At 44.2% G+C, this 24,048-nt stretch overlaps 3 protein-coding genes across 9 annotated transcripts in view; 1 reads left to right on the top strand and 2 right to left on the bottom strand.

Moving 5' to 3' along the window:
• Window positions 1-39: 39 nt before the first annotated feature.
• Window positions 40-3,671, bottom strand: LOC146365455 (uncharacterized). Its single transcript, XM_084914689.1, has 2 exons — window positions 3,445-3,671; window positions 40-2,610 (listed from the first exon to the last, which is right to left on the bottom strand). Exons 1-2 carry the CDS (start codon window positions 3,493-3,495, stop codon window positions 2,326-2,328), a joined length of 336 nt encoding a protein of 111 aa, XP_084770815.1. The 5' UTR covers window positions 3,496-3,671; the 3' UTR covers window positions 40-2,325.
• A 3,182-nt stretch (window positions 3,672-6,853) lies between these two features.
• erich1 (glutamate rich 1) lies at window positions 6,854-16,427 on the bottom strand. The gene is made up of 6 exons (XM_084915603.1): window positions 15,778-16,427; window positions 15,044-15,184; window positions 14,817-14,963; window positions 9,126-9,509; window positions 8,495-8,692; window positions 6,854-7,095 (listed from the first exon to the last, which is right to left on the bottom strand). Exons 1-6 carry the CDS (start codon window positions 15,794-15,796, stop codon window positions 6,959-6,961), a joined length of 1,026 nt encoding a protein of 341 aa, XP_084771729.1. The 5' UTR covers window positions 15,797-16,427; the 3' UTR covers window positions 6,854-6,958.
• Window positions 16,428-16,507: 80 nt separating this feature from the next.
• The window catches only part of dlgap2a (discs, large (Drosophila) homolog-associated protein 2a), a 185,291-nt gene continuing 177,750 nt past the window's right edge, over window positions 16,508-24,048 (top strand). For 3 of the 7 annotated variants that reach the window (XM_084915591.1, XM_084915588.1, XM_084915586.1), the window contains exon 1: window positions 16,509-16,680. In XM_084915591.1, the coding sequence (XP_084771717.1) occupies window positions 16,663-16,680 (18 nt within the window). In that variant the 5' untranslated portion in view covers window positions 16,509-16,662. Of the gene's footprint in view, window positions 16,681-24,048 lie in introns of all 7 variants that reach the window. The other 4 variants (XM_084915587.1, XM_084915589.1, XM_084915595.1 and 1 more) reach the window with 3 other exon arrangements.

Here is a 24,048-nt window from a genome sequence, read left to right as displayed (position 1 = left end):
TTGGTACAAAAAGAACAATTTCATCTCACATAATTGTACAGAAACAATCTGAGCCACAGCTGTGACTAAAGTGCTTTTATTTCATGAATCTAGTCCAAAATCTTTTCATTAAATATTAATGACTTTACTAACAGAACAAAAGTCTCCTTTAATGGGCACAGCTAAAGTCAAGTTTGTAGAGCTTCACAGACGCTAATGGATGAGCGCTGACGTGTGACATCCAGCACGCTGACAGATGAATACTGTGCTTTCAAACATCCCTTGCATTTTTAATCCGAGAGCTAACGTGTTTTCGAGCATCCCCATTATTCAGTGCACTATCTCGGCAGTTTCTCCTCATAAACTGCACAATGCCGAGTGAAACAGGAACCGGCTGCAGCGAGGAGACAAGCTCTCCTCCTTCACTCTCTTATTGAGATCAATAGGTTTTCGCAGTTCTCTGTGCTCACTGTGCACTGTTGCAGTATAAAGAGGATCCATCAAAAGCAGCTAGGTGCATTACACAGCTTCCAGCCCATGTCCACATTGATTCTGAAACTCCCAGGAGGGCAATGCCTGAATGCGACCGCAGTCTGCAGTTCAGTGAAAGAACGGCCAATTATTTCAGATCCGAATTTTCAAACAGGTGAAAAACATTTTAGTCAAACGTGTCTGTAATTCTGAGCGCTATCTGTTTGGTTTCCTCCAGAGCATTCCTGCTCCTTATAACCCAATTATGAAATTGTTTATAGGTGTCAGCCTCAGTCCAGAATAAGGTGAGCAACTGTCCAACATCCGATGCCAGTTGGAGCCATTAGCCCGCTCCTGAGTGGATTACGACCATTTTGTTGGTGACCCTCTGTGCTGGAATACTGGTGGGTCACTACTGGGGCATTATAAACTCCCAACCTGCCACAACTAGCCACTTGTCCAATTTGGCAGAGCGACAAGGACGGCTTTTTGGCTATGAGAACGTGGACTGCAAGGTCTGGCTGACCTCTAACTGACGAAACACTAAACTTTCTTACATCCTCCTTTGGAGAATGCCAGGGAGCGTCCTCCTCCCTCTGTTGCCTGCCTTGTACCATCTCCATATCTGCTAAATCTCAAGTATACTGGCTCAATTTAATAGCCGGTCAATGACGACAGTATAGCCTTGTGCAATCCATAAGGCACAGCGCGCATTCTCAACCACGCTCAGTGTCTCGCCGAGTCTCAGCTCCGCTCTCTCTGGTACATTTTTTTGGTGTTAACACGAATGAAAACACCACCTCTAGACTCGTCCATCCATATCTGACAGCGAGACAAACGGTGGACACTGCAGGGGGAATGGCACAATATTTGGACGCACAGGAACTGTTTACGGGTCCTTGACCCTCTAATACCAGATTAGGTTAATGAGTGTGTGCACCAGGAATGGTTTTCCACCAGGGTTAATCCCCACGGAGGGCACAGACTTATCCTGCAGAAATCACCACTTTACCTTGCTTACCCGCCACCTGCGGTGTCTCATCAAAGTGTATTTGTGCAATTGTTGTTTACACGGCCCACGCTTTGATAACAGATCCACTTTCTTCTGATAAAAGAGCTGTTTTCAAGCCACAAAAGCATCCTCTGCTTTACCACTCTGACCGAATCCTCAGAGAATTTAACGTCCTCAGAATAGACGCACCGGTTTCGACTCAGCCACAAAGCCAACCTATGTCTTCGACCGCTCTCTTTCGATTGACAGCCAATGCAGACTACACCAAAAGATGCCAAGGCTTGTTGATGGATGGCACCTGCTCCTCCTCAGAGGAAATCAATTGAAGTCATGGGCAAGGATGGGCTGCTCAAGCACTTACACATGGCTTTCTGCCTGGGAAAAGATGGAAAGGAGGTCAGAGAGAGAGAGATGCCAACCATCTGTGTACAGAGGAGCTCTGCCAAGCATCACTCTCTTTTTACCTCAGTACTCGAAAAGACACACAATGCCTCCAAATTAGTCATGCTAGCTCATTCAAGCCACATTCAGCCACAGTTTCTGGGAAGTTCCAGCACCAGTTACGTACTCATCCCATCATTCATGCTGCTTAGAGCCCTCTCTGCGCATTAAATGGCCTAGTTATTAGTGAATAAGTGAACCAATCCAGTAGAATGTGAACTATTGTTACTGAACTCCATATCTCTATGATAGTTTCTTATTTTGCGCCAACACATAGGTTCAGTCAGATATCCACAGCAGCATGTCTTCAGAGAGCACATGGGCCGCATTGGTGCAATGGGCCGGCATAGCTGCAATCTTAGACATGACCGAGCGTAGTTACCGGAACGCAACCTACGGTGCGGCCAAACTATCACCACAGACTAATTTGAGGGAACTTTGTCGCCAACGAACGAGGGAGGTGGGATCCCCTGGCAGGCACCGGCCCGGCGAGTCACATCCAGGACGGGGATCCTGTGTGGCACTGCACTGGCATCAGTGTGCGTGCCGATCCACTGCAGGACACGGGAAGAGGGCCGATGGTAGAGGGCCAACTGCTTGGAGCTGTAGCCACACATCCCGATCCCAACAGCTCCCAGCAGCATAGCCATACCAGGCACGGTCTTCTCCGCCGGAGGCGTCACGGCCACATTATGGTAGGCCTGCGTCTGAAAGAAAAGTAACAAATGCGATAAGCGAGGCACAACATGCACACCTCAGCTCCAGCTGGTGCTCCCAGCAATCCTGGAGAGATTAAAACCCCATCTTTTCTCATTTACTAAATTGTGGCCCGTCTCTGTTGACAAACGAAAAGCTCATCTATTTTGCGACATGGACAATTTCCTCCGTGGGCCCTTGACAATTATAAAGCACGTGGAGGAGCAAATAATAGAAACTTCATAGTTTCTAATGGAGCTGTGTCCCAGGCAGTTAAGAAGCCATTCCTGCAGCTTGCTCAACCAGTTCCCATTTCCACTTACAATGCAATGGACTGTCGCAGGCTTGGATTTCTCTATTGTTTGTGATAAACACTACTACTATTGAGCTAAAATATAAGCCGTTCTACAATTACTGGAACAGCAGCCTGGAAATATTGCGGTCTGTGCGTATATAATAAGATAGCACTGTGTTTCATCATCTTGTCACAACCGAATCTATTGAGACAATGCACAGAAAAATGGCTGCACAATAGCAGCACGAGGCTTAGCGAAACAAGCGTGCTGTATGATTTTGTAACTGTCAATAAAACTCTGCACGTACCCATAAAAACAGCACCTTGCAAACATTTTATCAGCAGTTGCTCCCAGATCATCAGCCTCCCTCTGGAGTGGTTCAGCAGAGACAGAGCATGCTAACCCCTGTATGAATCCCAGACTAAAGCACTACTTTTTATTTTAAAGGTCTTGCATTTGTCAGTAAAACTTAAAATCTAAGAAAAGAAAAACGTATTTTCTTAAATATTCACCTGAAACCTTTAGAACCTACCAAAGGCTCGCACTCACCTGCAGCAGCCTGATGTAGCCAGGAGTGAGTCTTGGGAGCCTGAAAAACATCTGAGCTTCCCACGCTGGTCTTCCTGCTAAATCAGATGAATTAAAGGCCAGATGACTCTTGGCAGGCTCTATCTCAAGCTCCTCTCCCTGGACTCCCAGGACGGGAAACCCACTGAGATAGAGGGTTTGTCCGGGTGTTCGCACACCTAAGCTCAGCTGTCTGAGGCAGGACAGTCTGGTCAGCCCTTATAACGTCTCCTTCCTGACTTTACATAATAGGACAGCTGCAGGTGGTGAGCCTAAGGGGATTACATGAGCTGGCACACAGGGACAAAGAAGTCAGACTACACAGAAGGAAGGGTGGACGTGTAGGGAAAGGTGATCCTCGCTTCTTCTTTTGCCAAAGAATACAAACTGAGCGAAATCATATTTAAATATGTGCGATTGTTTTGCATATTTCTGCACCTCAATCAAACTATAAACATAATCGAGGTTTTTTTTAAAATGTATCAAGAGTGTAGTGATGTGTGTCTGAATTATATGCAGAATATGTATGGATAATTTCAGAGTTGTTTCCAGTTTGATGCCAAAACAAAGTCAAAAATGATGAATAAGAACTTGTTGATTATGCAGGCACATTAGCATCAGGTGTAAAGGACTTCTGACTTCCTTTACATTTCCTTTACAAGGCCCACACTGAAGAGGTGAAGTCATTTACAGTCCAGAGCCCATTTAAGTCTGCCAAGCTAGTTGATTTGAATGTTTTTTGTGTGTTGATGTTGAAAGTGGCCTCTCCAGCTGTGTCAGCAACTTTCTTTAAGCTTTAATATCCTTCCTGGCTTCGGGGTCCCGGGTGCAGAGCGAGGTCTTATAATGAGGTAGCTGTGCTGATAACGTCGCTGTCGGTGGATGGGGGGATTTCTCTCCGGAGAGAGTTACCAACAATGACCTTCTTCCCATCTCTAGTAACAGGAACCAATTGTGCCTCCTGACTCACACATCCACGAATAATCTCAAACTCTGGCAATAATACTGCAAAGTCATGATGTCATGGAAACTTGTGATGCCCACTGGGCTTTAAGCACAGAGACAATATACCACTTAAAATGCTGTGTGAGAAAATGTCAAATCACAAACTGATATTCTATTGAATATTTAAAAGAGTTTAGAGACATTTCCCAGGAAACCTCAAATATGAATGTCAGGATGGGGTTAAACCAGGACTGCTAACTGAAAATAAAGACAAGATGATAGTTTATTATACTTTTAATGAAATTTGCAGATTGTCTTGGTGGAGTTTGATAAACTCAGCCATCTGCTCCTTGCTATCTAAAATATATCAGGACACTGGAGTAAACTCTCGACCATCTCAAATTTCTGTCTAATCAGTTTTCTGTTTGATGTTTATTCAGATGTGTAAAAACTATAACCTTAATCTCACCAAACTGATTTACTCAGGAACAAATAAAACACTGGAAAAAGCCAAACAATAACTTTTTAAAGTTATCTAAGTGACTCATATATCATGTTTAACCTGAGTAGCGAAAGACCGCGGGGGGTTTGAAAACGATGTGCCGGGAGTCCGCTGTTCTCACGGGCTCTAATGAGCCTCGACCTCCCTGTCAGCTATCGAGCTGATGGGTAGCAGACGTCTCCAAAAACGTCGGAGCACTTTTGCAAATATGTGATGTCTTGATAAATTGAGCAGATATTTGAAGTTTACACAGCTACATTCTCACCTGAAAATATCTTAAAAGTTTATTTTGTGACCCAGAAAGATTAATATTAAAACTAAGTAGCTGCCACCATTGGAATTGGCTGAATTCTGGGAAAGGTTGGGCCACGAAGGATACACCCGACCCATCCTTCAAATCTGGGGAAAAGGAGGATGCAGACTGGAGCAACTACGGATCAAACTACCAACCTTCTGATTAGCAGATGTCCTGCTCTTCCCATTTTCTTCACATCAGCTGCATTTATGAATATTATTAAGGTTAGCTCTGCTTTGATGACTACATCCCAAATGTTACCTCAGTCTTGTTTTGAGTAGCTACACACGCAACCTTCACAAAAACTCCCTTAAAAGGTCTGCAACTGGCTCACGGGCCACTTTTGAGAGGATAGACAAACGGTAAGCCTCGCTGTCTCAAATCCAGGGATATCTCTCAATTCTTTAGAAGTTTAAACTTTTCTGTGGATGTGTGGAAAAAGTAACCTGCTTTCAGAAGTGCAGGAAATCCTTGGGGATTATCAAAGATGTTAGGATTTATACTGAGCTGAACTTAAAAACAATCCACCTTACAGTCTTTGAGACGTTTGGGTCTGGACTGCAGACTGGAGCCATTAAGCATGGCTGAAGAAATGCACTAATCTCTGAATGATCACTGTTATATTAAGCATGTGTGCCCTTATTCTCTCCTCTGGCTAATGTCTGCATAATGAGCCCATGAGCTCCCATCAGATGCAGCACCTGGTGCATCCATCCATGAATGGAGGCCACAGATGGCAGCCCTCGTGCTAATTGTTCAGTCATACACGCATACACTCAGGGTGTGTATCACAGTGTATGATATAACCTGTCGGTGTCTACTGGTGCATTCCCGGTTTGGAGCAATTGTTCCTCTAAAGCCGGAACACGGCAGACAGCTCTCCCTCATGCCATCAAAATGTCACTGTCCAGCTGAGATAAATCTTTGTCCTTTTCCTGAACTCATCCCTTGGCATTGCATGATGGGTTAATGCATTAAAATAGGCTACCTGAGCTGCAGACGGGTATTGTGATGCAGAAGGTTAAGCTACCGACTCCCTAGGTGGTACTGGTTTAAAAGGTCCATCAACAACAATGTGCTGGCATATTTAGCATATAGTTAGATAAAGGAGAGTAGCTTTGGGGATTATGAAATTGCACTAATTACTGTCCCTTATCATTCACCAGCATAATGAATATATGCATACACCCCATTAGTAGAACTGCCCTGAAGACCATCATTTCAGTGTAGTTATCCAGAAGTGCAAATATGAAGAGGTGCACGGCACAGCTGAGCAGTAATGGATTGGTGGGGAGTGTACTGGAGATAATTGAGGAGCTGTTAGGTTAACGGGCTGGATTTAAATGTCATAACATCTGCAAACAATACTGATGCTCGAGGTAGAACTGACATTTGCTCTTCTGGCAATTAGGGGGTAAGATGTGATGGGGGGGTTGTCAGGCTAACACCAATAAAATGTTTCATTTATTTAAAATGCATACAGAAATGCTAAACAAGCGTAGCAAAGTAAAAGTTTGGTTGATAAAGACAACTTTGGCCTTACTAACGATGGGCGGAAGGATTTGTCTGGCTCAGGATTAACCGGCTTTGTTTTCCTCTTGCAAACGGAGGAGACGGGTGTAAGAATAGACTGGGCACAGAACCAAAACTGACATATTTAGAATTTAATAAAACATTTCATGCATTGAAAGGAAGTCCATCATTTACAAACGCTGTGTATGAGCAAAAAGAAAATTCTTGGTAGAAATGATTCTTCAGTAGTGTCTCTGCGTCTGTTCGACTGGCAGTCTCATGGGTGTGTTGGAGAAAGCACGAGTCTTCTTGTCTCCCTGCATGGGAAGAATGTCTGTGATCCAGTATTGGAAGAGTGTAACGACTGCCGTGGTTTCCTCTACAAACACAAGGAGACAGAGCGAAACATTTCAGTTACTGCTGACAACACAAAACCACAGGAACACTCAGTATTTTCACAAAAGAGATTCACTTGCTGGTGTATTTTTGGCATAATGCATCAAAATCTGCTTCCTTCCCCCCGCATGTACGTATCCAAACCCCTAACAAGACAAATTCTTTCCTTTTACTCGCTACTGTTAGAAGAATATATTTAGCCTTTGCAGAAAGCAAAATGGACAATACAAAAGGCGGAGCAGTCAATCCAATATCATTTGTGAGAAACTCCAGGGTGCAGCAAAATATGCTTAAGGGAAATCTGCTTTAGAGCTGCTCCTGCAGCCAATTGATTGCCACTACAAGGGTAGACAGAGTGAGGAGAGCTTTAGTGAATTCACCTGAGGGGCTTTAAAAGCACGCATGCACATGGATTAGCTCCTGCAAGTCACTGAATGTAGGTTACTTTAAAATACCAAGTAATCCCTGAACAAGGTGGATGTTATTAAGAAGTTTAATTATTTTAAATTTCCATACTGTGGGGACTGATAAATGTGAAGCGAGATGCAGCAGAAAGGCCGGGGCCTTTGCCTCCAACACTCAGATAAGCTGAGTGGAATTGACCCATAGCAGCCGAATCAAAAGTGCGCCTGCTGTTTAGCTCGACAAACACTCGTCTGCTCCGACACGATCTGCTGGCACGCCGGAATTAAAAACAGCAGCATTTAAAAACAGTGAACTGAAGCATGACTCATTATGAGAGAGCTGGGAGTACGGGGGGGGGGGGGGTTAGAAAAGCTTTCAGGCAGCTGTGGAGCAGCTGTATGGAGAGGGGACGGCAGGATCTATGGTGGACTCTAGCAAACTGGTTTTTACACAGCGTCGTCAGGGTTACGGGGAAGGGGCAGACAAGCGTCACTTTGTGGCCGCCGACATGGCATTGGCCTGAATCCCCTGGCTCGTCTCTCGGTCTCATTCTCACATGCCTGCACTTGTGCGCGTGACAGCAGAAAAGTCCCTGCTGATCCTATTATGCAGCCAGCGGCAGATGAAACCCCGTCGGGGGACGTAGGAGCTATTTTGACTGTTGAGAGAGTCGAGGCGAGTTAAAACATGTTAGTTACTCACGGTCAGCTCGAGTAAGTCAGGGGCAGGTACGCACAGGTGAAGGCTGAATGAGACAAGTCAGGGCAGGTAACCGGCAAACAATCCTAAACGGCGTTTGCCCCCTAACACTGGGAGGCGAGCGTTAACCTGCAGGGACGGGCCCGACGAAGCGCTCGGGGCAGGTTCCAGCAAGAAGAGCCTACTGTAGGCGTGGATGCATGAACCAGCGAGACAACAATAAACACAGGCCTGTCATTCAAAGGAAAAAAGCTCTTTATTTGTGAGTTTTTACTGACCTGCAGACATGCAGGAGGAGTTGCTGCAGAGCTCCTTCAGAGCTTTTTCTAGCTTTTCTGTATCCGTTTGCTGAACAAGTGTCTTGAGACTGTACAGCTGCTTCAGGACCGAGTTAGGTTTGCTTCCGCCGTCTATGCCGCCCAGAAGGCCGTCCACTGTAGCAGACAGGTCAGGGATCGTGGAAGCATGCGACGAGGCTGAGGAAGGACAAGTGGTCTGTTAAAAAGAAGCCTTCAACATCAAATTAAGCATTTTATAAAACATCAAAAGGACCAATAAATGCCTATTTCTTTAATGTATACACGGTGACTCATGCACTGACCAAATATAAAGAAGACTCTTCAACTTTATTTACATTAAAAAATAACTTTGTTACTAGTTTCTCTCATTTTTAGTGCTTTTCTAACATGTATGGAAGGCTTTCATTTTCACTGAAAACATGTTCATTTCTCAGTAATGGGCATTTAACAATGCAGTGTAGGATTTTTTGCACATTAGCATCCAAAATATATCCAAATAAACAAAACATTAGAAACTAAAATCACCATGAGCATTAGGAATGCCTACAAGGTGTAACACTGAGAACATGAGCTTCATCCAAGAAGGCAAGTACAAGTGGTCCCTACTTACAATCTGACAAATACATTTCCATCGTTGTCCTGAGGAAGTCTGACACCTCAGCTGCTCTCCTCTCGTCTTCCTCCTGCCCCTCCTCCTCCTCCTCTCCATCTTTTTGGTACGTGAACTCCAGCGCAGCGGCCCGAGGCATCAGACCCATGGAGAGCAGCTTCTGTTTGTGCCGTTTCTTCTTCAGCTTTCGCTTCTTGTTCCTGCTAATTCGCTCATCCCCCGCCATCTGACTCTGACCTGTGCCGGACTCGCTCCCTGGAGTTGCCTCGTCATTCCCAGAGTCTTGACAAACGGTTGCTTTCTTCTTCCTTTTCCTCCTCCTCCGTTGTTCCTCTGCCTCTTGCTCTTCATCCAGCACTTTGTCGCTCTCGTGGTTGTTCCCCTCTATAAGCAACAACAGATTAAACTCTTCATTAGTTTTAAAAACAGTCTTTAACTGAATCCATGGCAGTGACTTCACGATCCCGTGATCCGGACAGATCGGATTTTAAAAGGTCAGATTGTGTTCACATTGTTAAAGTATGAATGGTGTATCCACCTGCACTCTGGGCCTAATGGCTAAAACAGGAGGTGGGCATCGTCCATTATGGTGAAAGCTGGGAGACGGCTGCTTTCCTTTCAGCCAATCACTGCACAATCTAATTCCACTAATTAGATGTTCCCTCTTTTTCACTGATTGCAGTTCAATCAGCAAAATCATCTGGTGTGGCCTCTGATTGAAAAGACATGGTCAAATCTGCAAGTACGACCATCGCTCATTCTGAGATGTTCCATTAAATAAAAGGGAACATTTAACAGAACAGTGCTCGGGTGATGCACGAGCTTTTACAGTGAAAGAACATTAACACATTCCTCCCACCTTATGGAAATCATCCTTTAGTTTAGCAGCTTCATTGGGCTTTCCATTTTTCAGCTTTTCTCTTTTGCGATTATCACGTTGCTAAAATCTCTCCGCTGTCACAATACCGAATGACTAAACCTCAAAAGAGAACCCGTCTACAAACAGCAGTCTTGGATCTTCTCTAGCTTGCCACATCTCCCCTTTACTTAAAAACCCACGAAGCACAGAGAGGTCAAAGAAGCGAGCTCGCGCTGACTTCTCAGCGACCCGTTTGTGAGCGGTGGACTGGAGCCAGAACACAAAGCAGCAGAAGTGACAGTGGCAGTGCAGAACTGACCGACACAGTGCAATGAAAATACAAACCAAGGAAGCTACTGCTCATATCAGACATGCAAATACTCCATTTATCCATTTTTTTAATTTAGAAACATTTTAAATTATTATTTTGTGACAGATTAAAATGATAGACTACTTTAAGTCATTATGTTTTTTGTTATATAAATATATTTAAAAGCCAGCCAACCGCAGACATGAGCGAGACAGATGAAGTCAGGCCGGCTCGGACGCCGCCCAGATCAACAAGGTCTGCGTCAGGTGTTGAGGACCCGGGCTCCCTGACGAGAAGTGGGCTACTGGAACAAGAAGGCATCGGTGGGCAAGACACAAAAACAGGGTGTTGTTGGGATGCTACTACGCAAGTAACCCCAGTGGAAGAGGTTACATGAATAGGATGCGGAGCACTAGGTGCGGTGACTCCCAAGCTCGGCGAGCGGCTCCAGCAGATCCCAGAAACAACATCGGAGATCTCTGTCAAGAAGAGCACAGTCCTAGGAACAGCTAAGAAACTGCGCAGGACCCTCAAGCTCCCAGGCCTCTGGTAGAGCAGCGGCCCCCAACCTTTTTTGCGCCACGGAGCGGTTTAATGTCACACAATATTTTCACGGAACGGCCTTTAAGGTGTCGCAGATAAATACAACAAAATAAAATGAAATGCACCAACAACATTGAGAGTAACATCCTCCTCTCTACCCCTTAATGCTCTCTGGTCGCTATGGTAATGTGTAAATATTTCTTTCAAAATAAGACACAACTACAACCCGGGAAAAGACCCAGGGAAACAGAGTTAATGATAAAAAACCCTAAATTTCACACCCGAGCCTCAACTCTTGGAGGATAAACTGCTCGCAGGGCGAGAGGGGAATTTATATATATATATGTGTGTGTCAAACAATCAGATCACTGTATGCACAAGTAATCCCTGCGAGTCACAATCATCTCAATGCTTCTTTTCTTTCCAGTTTTGGATGAGTCTGATGTCAGAGATAATGAATATCCTAATATAATCACCTTAGGCACACTGCTCTGTCTGTGAGCATAGCAGCACCACCCATGTGCTGTTCAAACCTCTGTTTGTGACAGTTAACCAATCAGAAAGTGACTGGCTTAAGAAGAAGATTTAAAACTGCTAGTTTCAGGATGGACTGAAGGATGACAACGGCAAGCTACTCTACAGAGTCCAAGAATTTGATGCAATTAAATGAAAATAACAGGTTAAGATAAACTTTCCTTTTGATTGTTCAGAAACAAGATTTTCTCGAGGATCCAAAGGAAACCCAAAATCAGATGAACTAAAATAGATGTCCGTTTCTCAAAACATGTAGAAATACGGTTCTACATTTTGCAGCTAAAGTGAATGTGAAGAGAGATCTGTTCATTCAAGACTAGGACAGCTTTTCTCTTTCTACACCACATCAAGTCAAAGGAGCTTGCAAAGAAAAGCGTCTGGACTTCTTTAAGTTTACTTGAAGACGTTTCACCTCTCATCCGAGAAGCTTCTTCAGTTCTAAGGTCAAATGGTGGAGAGTCCCAGATATAAACCTAGTGGGAGTATCCCCCCACAGAGGGACAAAAGGACCCCCTGATGATCTTCTAATCGCCTGAGCCAAGGTATGAAACTGGGTGTGGGTCCCAATCAGCCAGAGTTTCGGGTGTGTTCATTGTGAAACCTGGCCCCACCTTATCATGCGAATTCCTGAGGTCAGATGGCCCAGGATGTGAGTGGGCGTTAAGGCGTCTGGGAAGGGATCTCAAAACTGGATTATAGATGGCAGAGAGTTGGTGTCGTAAACCCCCGCCTCTGTTCAAAGATGGTCGCTCACAGTGGACATAGATGGCTTCTTTCACTCCTCTTTCAAACCATCTGTCCTCTCTGTCCAAAATGTGAACATTGGCATCCTCGAAAGAGTGTCCTTTATCCTTAAGATGCAGATGGACAGCTGAGTCTTGTCCTGTGGAGGTGGCTCTTCTGTGTTGTGCCATGCGCTTGTGAAGTGGCTGTTTGGTCTCTCCAATGTAGAGGTCTGGGCATTCCTCGCTGCACTGTACAGCATACACCACATTGTTAAGTCTGTGTTTTGGCGTTTTGTCTTTCGGGTGAACCAGTTTTTGTCTGAGCGTGTTGCTGGGTCTGAAATGCACTGGGATGTCATGCTTGGAGAAAACTCTCCTAAGTTTTTCTGATACACCGGCTACATAGGGGATGACAATGTTGTTGCGTCTGTCCTTCTTATCCTCCCTCGTTGGTGTCTGGTCTTCTTTTCTGTGCCTCTTTGCTGACTTTAAGAACGCCCATTTAGGATAGCCGCACGTTTTGAGTGCTTCCTTTACATGTGTGTGTTCCTTCTTTTTTCCTTCAGGCTTAGAGGGAACATGTTCTGCCCGGTGGTGTAGGGTCCTAATTACTCCAAGTTTGTGTTCCAAAGGGTGATGGGAGTCAAAGAGGAGGTACTGGTCCGTGTGTGTGGGCTTCCGGTAAACTTCGATGTTGAGTTTGCCGTTCTCTTCAATGTGCACAGCGCAGTCCAGGAAAGGCAAACAGTTGTCCTTTGGGACAGGGAAGACACAAAGGACAACTGTTTGCCTTTCCTGGACTCCTCTTTGACTCCCATCACCCTTTGGAACACAAACTTGGAGTAATTAGGACCCTACACCACCGGGCAGAACATGTTCCCTCTAAGCCTGAAGGAAAAAAGAAGGAACACACACATGTAAAGGAAGCACTCAAAACGTGCGGCTATCCTAAATGGGCGTTCTTAAAGTCAGCAAAGAGGCACAGAAAAGAAGACCAGACACCAACGAGGGAGGATAAGAAGGACAGACGCAACAACATTGTCATCCCCTATGTAGCCGGTGTATCAGAAAAACTTAGGAGAGTTTTCTCCAAGCATGACATCCCAGTGCATTTCAGACCCAGCAACACGCTCAGACAAAAACTGGTTCACCCGAAAGACAAAACGCCAAAACACAGACTTAACAATGTGGTGTATGCTGTACAGTGCAGCGAGGAATGCCCAGACCTCTACATTGGAGAGACCAAACAGCCACTTCACAAGCGCATGGCACAACACAGAAGAGCCACCTCCACAGGACAAGACTCAGCAGTCCATCTGCATCTTAAGGATAAAGGACACTCTTTCGAGGATGCCAATGTTCACATTTTGGACAGAGAGGACAGATGGTTTGAAAGAGGAGTGAAAGAAGCCATCTATGTCCACTGTGAGCGACCATCTTTGAACAGAGGCGGTGGTTTACGACACCAACTCTCTGCCATCTATAATCCAGTTTTGAGATCCCTTCCCAGACGCCTTAACGCCCACTCACATCCTGGGCCATCTGACCTCAGGAATTCGCATGATAAGGTGGGGCCAGGTTTCACAATGAACACACCCGAAACTCTGGCTGATTGGGACCCACACCCAGTTTCACACCTTGGCTCAGGCGATTAGAAGATCATCAGGGGGTCCTTTTGTCCCTCTGTGGGGGGATACTCCCACTAGGTTTATATCTGGGACTCTCCACCATTTGACCTTAGAACTGAAGAAGCTTCTCGGATGAGAGGTGAAACGTCTTCAAGTAAACTTAAAGAAGTCCAGACGCTTTTCTTTGCAAGCTCCTTTGACTACGATGACCTGGATGACTGAGAACCTTCACAGACATACACCACATCAACTACATCAACTCTCCTCTTTGTAAAATATTACACTGAAGCCTTTATGAACCTCCGCAGAACCCAAACTCTAGTTGACCTTAAACAGCTCTCTGGGTTGCAGTTCCCTTGAAGGCTCGCTACCCACTAAATCGAAAATGTGTTCAATTAGGAACTGTTACACTTACGAGTGCAATTAATCAAACTTAACCTTGTCAGTCATTCCAGCGGCCACCCTCAGACGATGGTCTGTGTAAGCCAGCAAATCACTTTTTTCACTGAGGTAAAGCAGAAGCTCTTCAGCTAAACGACGGTCTGAGTTACAGAAGATGATGAGTACAGAGGTGTAACGAGCCAGCGCTTTTATTACAGCCTCATCACTTTGGTACTTCATGACAATAGAGAGAGGAGATAAAACAAACAGTCTTTAAATGATCCATATCAAATTCAGAGCATGTGACTCATCCTTGAATACCGCTGCCAGACAGCTCGACTCATCGCAGGTCAAGAAGATTTTAGCTCGGCATAAATCAGCTCACAACTCAGCCTCCAACATGTTATTAATAATAGTTAAATATCTCCTTTATAAATTATGCAAGTTTGCCCCGACAAGCACATTTAATCGGCCTATCGGAGTGAAAACAGAGCCACCCAGGCTCACTCACCACCTGCACAAGTTCTCCTCAGTTAAAGAACACGACTGATTTTCACTGTCTGTTTCCCCAACAACAGTGGCAGAGACAATCAGAAAGAGTAACTTTATTACTACAGAGCGCCAACCTGGAGGAGGCCCATGACATAAATCTCTCCTAGCTTTATGGTGCACAGCGCCAAGTCCATAAATGTAAGATTATGGGTGACGTACCAGCTGGTTCCTCCACGCTATTTATGCTTTTTAGCTGCTGTAGTGAGACAGATTCCTCTGAATGTATATCATAGTCTGCAGGAGGAGGAAGGACCGTGTACATCCGCCTGCCTGGTTTGGCTGCGCTCTGTCTCTTCACTGCATCTCCTGAGACACACAAGGCAAATAAAGTAAGGCACTGAAACACAAAGGAGGGAGGAACGTGTTAGTAATTATCATGACTTTACCTGAGGCCGTGTCCTCTCCAGGAGCTTTGCTTTTCAGATGTTTCTTTTTGCCTAGAGCTTCTACAATATGTGGTGGGCTCTGTTCCGTCACCACCTCTTGGATGGCAGGGTAAAGCTTCTGGAGAACTTTTGACTGGAACACTGAGTGACACAAAGACAAGCTGTGTTAACTACGCATATTCAGGCTACATGTGATCTAGTCCATGTGGGAATGAAGCATGAAAACAGGATGTAACCCGCTGACTGTGAAACTGAAACAGGTGATGTTCATGCTGTTTGTGACTGCAATAACACAGCCTAACAATGAACACTGTGTTTACAAACTTATTGTGATGCCAAACAGTTAAGATAAACTTTGAGTACACTGTCAGTCTTTAGTTTTAGTCTTTGTCACTTTCCTAAACCGTCAAAACAAGAAGGAAAGGTCAGTGAGTACGTTTATTCAGAACATAGAGGACTGAGATGTCCACACGATCGTGACCACATAAAAACTAATAAAAGCTGATCAAATATGAATCACCAAAAAACAAAACCTCCTGTCTTCTCAGGTACGTCTTCCAAAGTCAACGAGTGTTTTTAGGGCTTGACAGAGGAACACGTGCTTTTGTTTACAACACAGAAACCAACTTAACGCGAGATTTAGCTAGCCACGTTATTTAGCTACGTTAGCGAGCTAAAGAGTTACGAGCTCTGTGTGTATTTGTATGAGCTGAGTTATTTCTGGCGGTGCTTACCTTCTTTCCTATGTGCCATATTCAAACATCCACCTCAGTCGAAGCAAAGAAAACATGAATTCCAACTCTGCAGTCAGCTAGGAAGTTACTATGCTATCAAGCTAGCCGAGTTAGCTAGCAAGTATGCTACAGCAGCTTTTTAAATGAGCTAGCTTGACGCGCACGTCCCGCTCAACTTAAAGATCAGAGATATTCGTCTGTCAGTATCATCGCCACAGAGCTCCAGCTTCTTCAGCAAAGCCCACTAACCCAGAGTAATGCGCAAAACTGCTGAACCGCGCACTTCACCGGCTACCACACGCGCACTGTGATGACAGAGAGACTTCGCTTCCTTTTGCGCCAACTTCTATTCAAAATCCGGCCAATTTAAAATGCACGTAGTCCTCACAAACACATGCTCTCTGTATATACTTAATGATATGTATTTACGGGATTACTCGAATCTATTCTTCACATCGGCAGACGAATCAACCTCGTTTATAGTATAATATTCATTAGCCTTGCGTATTTCAAGGACAAAGACTCAAGAAGGTCTGGATTTGTAGAGCGAACAATGACTCCAGCTAAAATGATTATAAAAACCATTATTGGTTATCTGAGCAGGTGTATCATACTACCAGAGCAACATACGTTTTTTTTAATGTCCACTTTTATTCTTTCCAATGGGCTACAGCGTCCCCTGCGTTTGAAAGCTGTAATAACAGCGGCTTGGGCGTGCGCACACCAAGCCAGCTGTAGGACGGGGTGCAGGCGAGATGAGAATACTAAACAGGCGCCTCATGGCTCAGCATCAGCACCGGGCTGAGTTCAGATTTGCGCACCCATCAAACTTGGCTTGGGACCTCAGCATGTGAACGGGCTTTGCAGGAGGAGGATCCACCTAGAATGTCAGCTCTGAAAAAGGTATTTCCTCCCTGTCTCTCTCTTTTCTTAATCTTTCAGCACACATTGAAGTCATGAAATGTGACAATGTGCAGCATTCAAACGTGGCATACAGTCATCTTACAGTAAATAGGATGCACTGGTGACAAATAGGTGTGTGTGTGTGAGCAGTTCAGTAGCAAGGTTTTCTTAGAAGTGTGGGACTTTTAAGCGGCTGGCTTTCTTTCTTCTTCTTATTTTTAAAGTATATTAAGTGTCACAGCGCTGGTTTGTTTAATCATGACCACTGATTACAGTTGCCCAAGTATAATATGATTTCTGCATGCTTTGCATGTGGAATCTGATCACTGCTCCTCTGCTATAGCTCTCGCATGTCATTCCACTTGCATTTATCCCTGAGGAGGCTTGCACGAAGAGCACTTCAGGCAGGAAAAGCTTAGGATAACTTCTCAAACAGATATTGTGTCAGGTTTGATCTCAACCAGACTCCTCCTTTTGTGCACTGTCACGTAGTACTGTATGTGCCATGCTGACTGCCGTCTCTGTGGGTGGATGAGCTTCACTGACTGTGTCTGACAGAGCCAAAGCCTGGCACTGGCAACCCTGAATGAGAGTGAAGCTCCAAAAAGCTTGCAAAAAACGAGTCAATGGATGAGTTTACTCTGTAGTAAATTATGCTGATTTAGGTAAACATGTTGCATAATTCCTTGCAGTGAACAACACACTGAATAGCACATAAACACCTCCTGCAAGCCCTCTTAATGAACAAGTAGTAAGAGGTGCAGGCTGCTCGTGGTGTAGCAGTCATCCTCTAACAGCGCTGGTCATGCTGAAAAAAGAACTTGCTAACTGCATGTTTGTGCAAAAAAAGAAGCTTGTCATCACTCTCGGTGTACATTGACAAATGATGTTGTTTAAGACTCAGTGCAGCCGCAAGTATTGACGTCTTAGCTCTGACAGATTCCACTGACTGAGCAGCACAAAAAGAAGGAAAGTTGTATAGGACGCCCGCTTCCACACTGCTGCTGAATCCATAGCAAATGCAGACTACTCAGCATGCGCTGTGAGTGACAAAGTGCTGGCTGCCAGCGCTCACATAGTCAGACATCATAATCACAGAGGTGCTAAAAATAGGGGACCGTGTTCATTGGAATGCTTCAGAAGCTCAATGGAGTCACTGCTGTTCGCACAAGTGGCTAAAAGTTTTACCAGGATACTCTTCGATGCTGCGCTCCTGTCCTGCTCAATAATACAAAAGCACTTATTTTTAGACAGTAGCGGTCAGCTAGTCTTCCTTCAGTGACACAGCTTCTTGGGTGAGACACTGATGTGTAAGATATAGAGCTGAAGGTCTGTGCATTGCATAGTATAGCAGGCCATATGTGGAAAATGTGATTTCTGAATGTTTTATGTGGGGTCTTTGCAAACCGCCCCCGTGTTCTCTCATTGAAAACAGCAATCGGTCTGACACCAAACTAACTGCATGAAATGCAAGTGTCAGTATCTGTTTGTGTGCAGATTTGCATGTGGATCGCAGTATCTAACCATAACCATATATCGTCTGTCCGTCCTGGCTGGTGGCAGATGAGAAATGTAAGGTCACCGCTGTAAGGCCTGGACTGAAAAATGACATGTCACTTCCCCACCTTTTACCCCATTCACACCGCCACCTCTGCTTTACCCAGCGACAATTCAGCCCTTCAATGAGAGCTCGATGATTCACTGAGAAATCTTTACTCATCCTAACAGGCAATTTCTTCACTTAAAAAGCAGGGTGCCTAATTAAAATCCACTGCCTGCATTTTTTAAAAAAGTAATTGGAAACTGACACTGTTTTCCTCCCAGAAGCACTTTGAAAATTGAAGGTCGCTTTTTCTTTTTTTGCTTGCATGCACAAGCGTGCACTCGCTTCTGCGCCCACACAAAAGAGTGGCTCATGTGGACTTTGGCTCCTTGGCAGTGACACGATAAGGCTCTCATAATCTATTTGAAGATGCAGCACAAACTTCAAACGTTGCATTTCTGCATGCAGTGATGTCATTTTGGTGAACGCAGAGGCAGAAGAGCAGCGATGAATGTAGACCAGTGTGACTGAAAGTAAACGTTGAAACATTCAGGAGGTTCTTTTCTTATTCATCCGCTCTCTGTGACGGATGTGTTTCTGCTTCCCCCTGCATGTCCCAGCATTTTCTCTCACTTTAAGACTTTCTCTTACCAGCCCGTGCACACAAATCCAACTTCTTTCCATGTGTTTGCCTCAGTTTTTATACCTCAGTTCATTTTGTGAATGAACCTGTAATAGTTTTGGCTTGAGTAGAGGGATGCAGAGTGAGTGCAGGGGATGGATGAGACGCTGCTTTATGAATATAAAACATGAGGCATGAGATCCAAGTGTGTGTTTGTGTGTGTGTGTGTGAGTCCTTTGTGTCTGGGGATATCTGTGCATACCTGCAAACCAGCCGCAGTCATTTAATCACCTTTGTGCTGTAGTGGGATAACGCGTACAGACGGGCGTCCCTGAATTCTCCCAGTGCTACTGTACCGACGTGTAGCCCTCAGGCATGGCGAGCCGGTGTCCTGAGTGACCTTTTCTCTCTAGCGGTAAATAGAAATAGTTTGATATCAGCACTGATGACGATTTCTAAAGGTTGTCCTTTGAGAGTTTGCCGAGCAGAGAGTCGAGCGGCTGTGTCTCTTGTCCGCTGTGCGCCTTTGAAACTCTTTGACTAGAGACAAAGGTAAATCATCTCATGCTCTAAATGGAATTATAAATATGTCCCCAAAGACCTCTCGTGTTAACACTCTGTCAAAATATAAAATCTCACACTAATGCAAGAGCATCACACCATCCCATTTCAACTGGTCTCGTCTGTGGAGTGTGGAACCATTACAGCTGGCCAAAGCTCTTTACAACCAAATCTTTATCGGCCTTTTTTCACCGAGCAGTGAACTTGAATATATCAGCTGGAAAAAAGCACCCGGCATTAATGAAGGACAATCAAGGCAGAGCGAGTTTTAACTGGGACAAAGTTTAAGGATTTTGATTAAGAGCCAGAAAAAGTTTTGTGTGGTGAAGCTGTTAGGATATGTTTCTAAACCCGGGCTGCTCAGATTTTCTTTTTAAGTTGCTTTGCTGTAAATACTCCAAACGCAGGTCTGCAGACAGAGCGAGACAGAGGAGCAGTGGATGCTGTAGGCTATCCGTGCCGTGATTACTGTGCATCGTGTTGCTTCCACCTCTGGAGAGTTGTTCTCCAGGGGCTCGGTGCTTAAATGATAAATTAATGCTAAGAAAAGTTTAGTCTGATGTTTACAGTGAAATTTATAGTGTAAAGTAAGAGAAACATCTCATGTAAGTTAAGCTGGACTTAAAGTAAGCAGAAGCAAAGCTATAATCTGTTTTTGTCAGATTAGTTTTATGATATTTCGTATGGCGTCTTTCTGTTGGGCTTTCTGACACCCACAGGCTGACTCTGTGCTTTTACATCAGAAGTCTTTGCCATACATCTGCTCTTGTATACCAACTTATTTACATTTCACGTAAAGGTATCAAAGCCTGTTTTATATATCTATGTAAAGCTTTGTCCTTCATCTGACCCTGCAAACACATCCCTGCAGTTGGTGCCTGTTTTTCTGGCCCTGCCTTTTACTTTTCATTTACATGTTTTCCTCTCTGGTGCCACTAACTTCACCCTGAAGAAGCAAAGTGAAGGTCGCTTTGCTGTAACAGTGCTTTATTGTTAATTTGACTGAAATATCTGAGTGTATGATATGATACATGTGATATCTACTGATGTGATCACAGGGAGCTTTTAACTATAATATTTACAGTTTCTACCATATCAGGCTTGTGTGGATAGAAGTGACAAAGTAACCTGCTAAATACATGAATTAACATAACTTGGCCATTTGTTAGGTGGTTGCTAGGCAACATGATGATGTCATGCATAATTCAAAGGTAATTTTAGCTTGTTGGAAGGTGATTGTTGGACACATGCAGAGGAGGGTTGGTGGAGATATTAAACATGGAGCTGCAAGACAGGTGGAGAAGAGGAAGGCCTCAGAGAAGATTCATGGATGTGTTGATGGAGGACATGCGGAGTGTTGGTGTGCCAGAGATAGTGTGAGATGGAAGCAGGTGATCCACTGTGGCGACCCCTTAAGGGAGCAGCTGAAGAGGGAGGTGGCTGTTAGGCATAATGATGATGTAATAATGTCTGCTATAGATAAGAACCGTCAGAGGCAGACGATGCACCTGTGTGCCCAGTTTGGTAGCTCAGCTCCTGATGGTGTAGGACGAGTTTGTGGGCAAACAAGCAGAGATATTCTGAACCGTGGTAAATCCTGTCTTAAACATATAATAACAACAAATAGATAATAATAATAATAGTAGTAATAAATAGATATATTATCATAATATAATAAGAATTATTACTAGCTCAACAAGAGGAAAATTATGTTTTATTTATGTATAATGAAATCTGATGTATCCTACCACCAATGATAAAAAACATCAGCAGAATGAAGCTACTTTCATACTTTGTTCAAACAGCCGCACTCTCCTCTAATAAAACTATTGTTATAAAACGAATCGTTTCTGCTGAAACTGCTGTTGATTCAGCTCTGTGACCTGACTTTATTGTGTTGTTTACTTGGACTTCATTACACTGGAAGGAGTCTTAAATATGCTGCATGTTTGTGTGTGTCCTAAAAGCCACTGCTGGGAGGTGCAGACCTTATCATCTGCTCAGCCTGTGCACCGCTGCATTTAACCAGATGGAAAGCGAGCAGACAGTGTTCAGGCAGAGCTTTGAAATGGGCTGGAGTGAGTCTGCTTCCCGTCTATCTGCTCAGATCTCCATTAGCTCGCCATGGGTTGCACTCTGTCCCTCAGCAGCAGGCGGCAAGATTTTCTGTTATATACTGCCACTTGTGATAACTGCCTGTACTAAAGGTAGTGAGTCTTGCAGCATTAGGTTAAGAGTAGTTCAGTGCTCTTTGACATGGTAAGCCTCAGATCACGAGCAGAAGAATGAAATGACAGTGGTGCGCTGGAGCCTGACCTGTTTGGAGGCACGTACACCAGCCCGGTTCAGCCGCTGTGAGCTGACAGGTTGTAGGGTACACGGCTCCCAGTGTGGAGGAGAAAAGTAGAAGTTCAGCGGTGAAGCTCAGACTTGTTTTTGTCTGTGCAGGTTCTGAGTCATCCAGGTCACAGGCTAGATTAAGACTTGTTTAGGTCAACTTTTCTGATTTCATAACTATACTTTTAGTCAGTTATGAAAGCTAGTTCACATCCTCTGTTCTCGTGATGTAGGCTCCATCAGCATCAGACAAAACAATCTCCCAGATAAATGACGGTACTTTTAAGTCCTGGGGTCATTCACAGAGAGCTGATATCAAAGAAGAACGTTTCTCCACGGATGCTGGGTGGTGAGTGACTCACCTGAGTTGGTCTACTTGATTGTTCATCTCAGTTAATGAGCATGCATTTGGTTATTTCTCTCTTCTTCTGCCACTGTCTCATCAGTGCTTTAACACTGGAAAGTATGCCTTTGTAAGAGGAGGCACGTAGCTCTGTGTCTGCTTTGTCCTAGACGTGAAACTATATTTAAATCAACAAGCTTGAGGTTTAAAGAGAAGCTCTGTTTTTCCCATCATGCAGACATGAAAACAAACAGACACGCACCAAAGAAAAACCTCCCAAAACGAACAGATGCACAGTGTGTTTCTGTAGGAATGATTTCTACTGTCTATAAATTCACTCTCGTGGAGTTTTAGATGATTTTATGAAAAAAATGATCAAGTGAAAGCATCGACTGATTTTAGAGCTTAAATCTTCTCCACAGAGCTGGTTGTTATAAAAACCGAGCCAATTGAGGCTTTTTATGTGTCAGTGGGGACTGAGGACTCATGCACAGGATTAGGCCTTTAGTCTTGAGGACAGCGTCTTTCCTCTGACTGAAGCAAGCTGTAAAACAAATGAAATAATTGATGTAACACGTGATTATAATTACCTGGCTTTTATCTAATTAAGGTTATTTTTATAATGTATGTCTGGCGCTGGCATGAATTCAGACCGGCTATTCAAATGTTTGTACGTTAGAAAGCAAGTCTGCTTTACCTGATTATCGATCGTGTGTTTTTTGCAGCTGCCCCAGTTACACGTGTCCGTGGGATTGTTCTGGTGTGTGTAAATCTGTCTTCCTAAAACATAAATCCTCTCTTGCGTTCATCTCAACACAAGCTTAAAAAGACAAACAAACAGATGCCTAACACGTTTTGGTTTGTGAAATTCGATGACTTGCTTCCCGACTCCAATCCTTTTAAAGCGTAAATGAGAAGCGAGTACCAAGAGTGTCCCTGACAGCTTGTTTTCCACTCTCCTCCAGAGCGAGTCTCTGCCAGGCAGCCAGCTCCCAGCATTAGTTAAATCTGTGCATCATGCAGCTGTTTTGGGTAATGCAAACCAATAATTCTGTCATAATCTCTGCAGAGCTGTCCATTTATATCTGAACTTTCTTTCCCACTTTTACGTGCAGAACCTGGATTACGGAGACTGAGCTGAATATATGTTCAGCAGGACAAACTACAGTCGCATGTACACAGTAAAATAACTGTCATGAGCAGTTTGTAAGTCCTGGATTTTAGTTCATCCCTGGTTTACCAGTATTTCGTTTCCAGGTTATTCAGTTCTTGTTATTTCTCGTAGTGCTTCTGTAGGTTCTTATGCTTTATTTGACAGCATTATTATTTGTGTCTGGTCTTTTATATCTTCCATTTTTTGTTGGGTGCTCAGTTATTTTTGTTGTGTTTATTGTATACATTCTTCCAGTTTACCCAGCCTCCCGGTGTTCCCTGTGCATTGTCCCTCATGTGTCTGTTGGGTTGGGATTTGCTTCTGTTGTCTGATTAGTTGCAGCTGCATTCCCTGGTGTTTCCCATCTCCCTAATTACCATGTGTGTTTATAGCCCTGTCATAGTTCTTTGATGAATCATTCCTCATCCATCATATACAACGGGTAAAGTACGATCTGAACACGTCACCAATTTTCTAAGTAAATATATTTCTAAAGCTGATGTTGACATTAAATTCTCACCAGATGTCCGTAACAACCCATCTAATCCACATCCATAGAAAAAAATCAAACCATAGATGTCCATGAATGAAGTTATGTGTTTGCACAAAAGGCTTTGTTGGTCATAACAGCTTCCCCTCCTGTAAGGAGTAACGAGTCACTCACATTCAGCTCAGCTGTGATTTTTGGCTCCTTCTTCCACACAGTCTGCAGGTTGCTGCAGTTCTCCATGGATTCTCAGTTGGAGTCAGGTCGGGTGATCGGCTCGCCCATTTCAGCAGCTTTATTTTCATTTTTTTCCTCGGCTGTG

This window comes from Perissodus microlepis, chromosome 19 (assembly GCF_051167445.1).
Source record: "Perissodus microlepis isolate ML-2025 ecotype Zambia chromosome 19, ASM5116744v1, whole genome shotgun sequence".
Classification (NCBI taxonomy): domain Eukaryota; kingdom Metazoa; phylum Chordata; class Actinopteri; order Cichliformes; family Cichlidae; genus Perissodus; species Perissodus microlepis.
Note: the sequence above shows the minus strand (reverse complement) of the source record. Positions and strands in the feature narration are given on the sequence as shown.

Excerpts from the sequence above, each read along its gene's own strand:
- LOC146365455 (XM_084914689.1), bottom strand. The coding sequence starts at position 3,495 with ATGTTTTTCAGGCTCCCAAGACTCACTCCTGGCTACATCAGGCTGCTG. Across the intron at positions 2,611-3,444 it reads GCTACATCAGGCTGCTGCAG|ACGCAGGCCTACCATAATGT; the intron begins GTGAGTGCGAGC and ends CTTTTCTTTCAG.
- erich1 (XM_084915603.1), bottom strand. Across the intron at positions 9,510-14,816 it reads TAGCGTGGAGGAACCAGCTG|AGGGGAACAACCACGAGAGC; the intron begins GTACGTCACCCA and ends TGTTGCTTATAG. Across the intron at positions 8,693-9,125 it reads GGAAATGTATTTGTCAGATT|CCTCGTCGCATGCTTCCACG; the intron begins GTAAGTAGGGAC and ends GTCCTTCCTCAG.